General features: G+C 34.9%; 1 protein-coding gene across 1 annotated transcript; it reads left to right on the top strand.

Annotated features, from left to right (window-relative positions):
* Window positions 1–1,685: 1,685 nt before the first annotated feature.
* Window positions 1,686–2,015, top strand: LOC111692568 (26S proteasome non-ATPase regulatory subunit 10-like; the record flags this gene model as incomplete). The annotated part of the gene is made up of 1 exon (XM_023456621.1): window positions 1,686–2,015. A coding segment is annotated over exon 1 (330 nt), but the record flags the coding sequence as incomplete, so codon positions are not given.
* Window positions 2,016–2,898: the final 883 nt, after the last annotated feature.

The following is a 2,898-nucleotide window of genomic DNA, read 5'->3' as shown; positions in this document are numbered from 1 at the left end:
ATATACAGGGTGTCTCATAATTAGCTGCCAACCCTGAACAGGCCGATTCTATGATCAAAACTAAGTAAAAAAGTTCATATGAATATGGGTCCGGAAATGCTTCCTAAGGGCACAGGGACCCATTGAAGAGGAAGGAATGGAAATCATTTTTTTGCAATATCTCTCAATCGCGTTGTGATAAATGAATGAAATTTGGTATACACAGCTAAATTTTGATGAGAAATTTGATGGACTAATCCTTTTTTTCCAGAAGGTCCATTGGGGTGGGTACAGTATGTATTTTATTGGAAACGTCATTTTCCAGATGAGGACAAAAAGGATTGTATAAATTGCGAGAGGTGGAATGTGGAAAAAGGGGGACAGTCAAAAAACAAAGTGTACCTTCGGAAGTTTCGGAATGAATGGTATTCGGAGTATAAGTGGTTATGTGGATGTGTTTATTTAAAAAAACTTTTCTGTATGTCGTGTTTAATTGTGAGTGTAAAGTCGGGCGTGTGGAATAAGGAGGAATTTAACAATTTTGGGATCATCATGCGAGGCTGTCCTAACCAGAACATATACGGTGTGTGTTAATGTTCGCAGAAGTCCACGAGCCGAACTAATATTTCTATTTTTTATAAAATTTAAATGAAAATCCTTCTCCCGAACGGTAATCTTGCAAATGCAACTAAAAATTTCCAGATTCATTTAAAACCGTTTGACCTTGAAAATTTGAAAATTTTCGCCTGGGGCGCTTTTTTCCCTTTTTGACCAACCAATGAATATGCTTCAGCTATTCTTAATATCACAAGCCGCCACTGGGACTCATTGTGTAAATTAATGTACATGCAGCATTAACTGACGTATTGGTTTAAAGCTTACTTAATTAGATATATTAATACTAGAATTTTGCGATGTGAATACAATAAACTACCGCAACGACGGATTTCAGTATTAGGAGTCACATGGCTCTCCACGCGTATTGCAAATGACGCTAGAGACTACAGTTGTCCAGCTATGTAGTGGTTTAATGTGCTATAACTTCAATAATTTTTTTCTCAGAAACTATAAGGATTTTACAAATTTTTTTTTACAATATTGACTCCATCCCCATCCATCTCCCAATTTTAATACGATTTCGATTTTTTCCTTGGGGCCATCTTAAAAGCCTTGTTTATCAAACTCCTATAAATAATAGGGAAGAATTATTAAATGTCATAATTACATACGCCGATATCATTAAAAATAATCGCCACATGTTATTTCAAGTAGATTAGAGGTGATTGAGCAATTTCAGAAAAGTATTGAAGTTCAAGGTGCACAAATTGAACATTTTACCTAACAATTCTCTTTTTTTTAATTCTATAGAAACTAAGATTTTTACAAAAATTAAGTATCTTTTGATACAATAAATGTGTTATTAATAAAATTAGATTTTCTCAAAATTGGTACATGATATCGACTGATATACGATATACCTTTTTTCAGCAAAATGAGAGAGGAATCGAACTACGAAAGAAAAATGTTAAATTTGGCAACGCTGTAAAAGATGTATAAATTTAAATGGATAATTTTGTCTGCTCCTGTATAATCCAGGCACCTCCTCTGGATATCACATAATTCTTGACATGACCTTTCCGGACACCCTGTATAAGTGGTAGCAATTATTATTTCTTTATTTTAGGTAAAATGTCGGATGGCGCTGAATGAGCAGAAGCGATATCGAAAACGATGCGGCAGCTCTCAGGGCAGCTGCCAGTGTAGGCGATGTTGCAGCTTGCCAACACTACCTGAGATCTTGCCGTTCAGTGTGTTTTTCGTGCGACAGTGAAGGACGCTCAGCTTTACATTTAGCAGTCATTGGTGGTCACACAGCCGTTATTCAGTTTTTACTTACTATAGCGACTGCTAAAGAAGTCAATAGTTCAGATGGAGCTGGGTATACTCCTTTGCAGATAGCTGGTTCTGAGGGACACGAAGAAATCTTAAGATTATTGATTGCCCAAGGCGCTGCTGTTAATATTAATGACAACATAGTAAGTAATAAAAGTAGCTGTTATATACGTCCAAATATACTCGTATTATTTATTTAGCATTACAAATTTTTAATACTCGAACAAATATACAGGGTGTTAGTAAATAAGTGCGACAAATTTCAGGGGGTGATTCTACATGAGAAAATAATGGCAGTTTGCTTATAAACGTATGTCTGCAAATGATTCATTTTCCGAGATACGGGGTGTCAAAGTTTTTCTTAAAAACTGACGATTTAATTTATTGCTCTGAAACCGGTCCAGATGTGCAAATGAAATTTGGTGGGTTTTAAGAGTGGGATTGCGCATTTTTTGACACGCAATTAAGAATTTTATGTTCATCATTGGCGCGCGTACGGGTAATAATCTCAATTTTTTTAAAGAAAAAAATGGTACGCCACTAAGATACTACAAATTAAAAAATTTTTGAATTCCTCGTTCAATTTGTTACAAAAAAATCTCTCTTGCCTTTTCTTCGTACGGGGCGCCGTTTTGATGCAAAAAAAATAAAACATCTTAACGCGTATTTTTTTATTTCTTTAATACATTACCTATTAGTCTACTGTCAACATTTGTCTGTTAAATACGAATATTTTTAAGAAATGTCAAATTAGCGTTTCGTCATTATTAATTTATTAAGCTTTTAGTTTGCTATAACATTAGTGTTAATAAGTAATTAATTTTTCTTTTATCGAAAAGAATGGAAAATTTTACAAATGCGGAATTGTCAGACATGCATTTTGTCTATGGTCGAAGTAATGGAAATGGTCGGCAAGCTCGACGATTGTATGCTGAGTTGTATCCAGGACGTAGGGTACCTCATCACACAATATTTGCTCGTCTTCATCAACGTTTGCGCGAAAATGGTTCATTTAAGAAACAAACG

The sequence above is a fragment of the Anoplophora glabripennis genome, unplaced genomic scaffold (assembly GCF_000390285.2).
Source record: "Anoplophora glabripennis isolate ALB-LARVAE unplaced genomic scaffold, Agla_2.0 scaffold1924, whole genome shotgun sequence".
Classification (NCBI taxonomy): domain Eukaryota; kingdom Metazoa; phylum Arthropoda; class Insecta; order Coleoptera; family Cerambycidae; genus Anoplophora; species Anoplophora glabripennis.
Note: the sequence above shows the minus strand (reverse complement) of the source record. Positions and strands in the feature narration are given on the sequence as shown.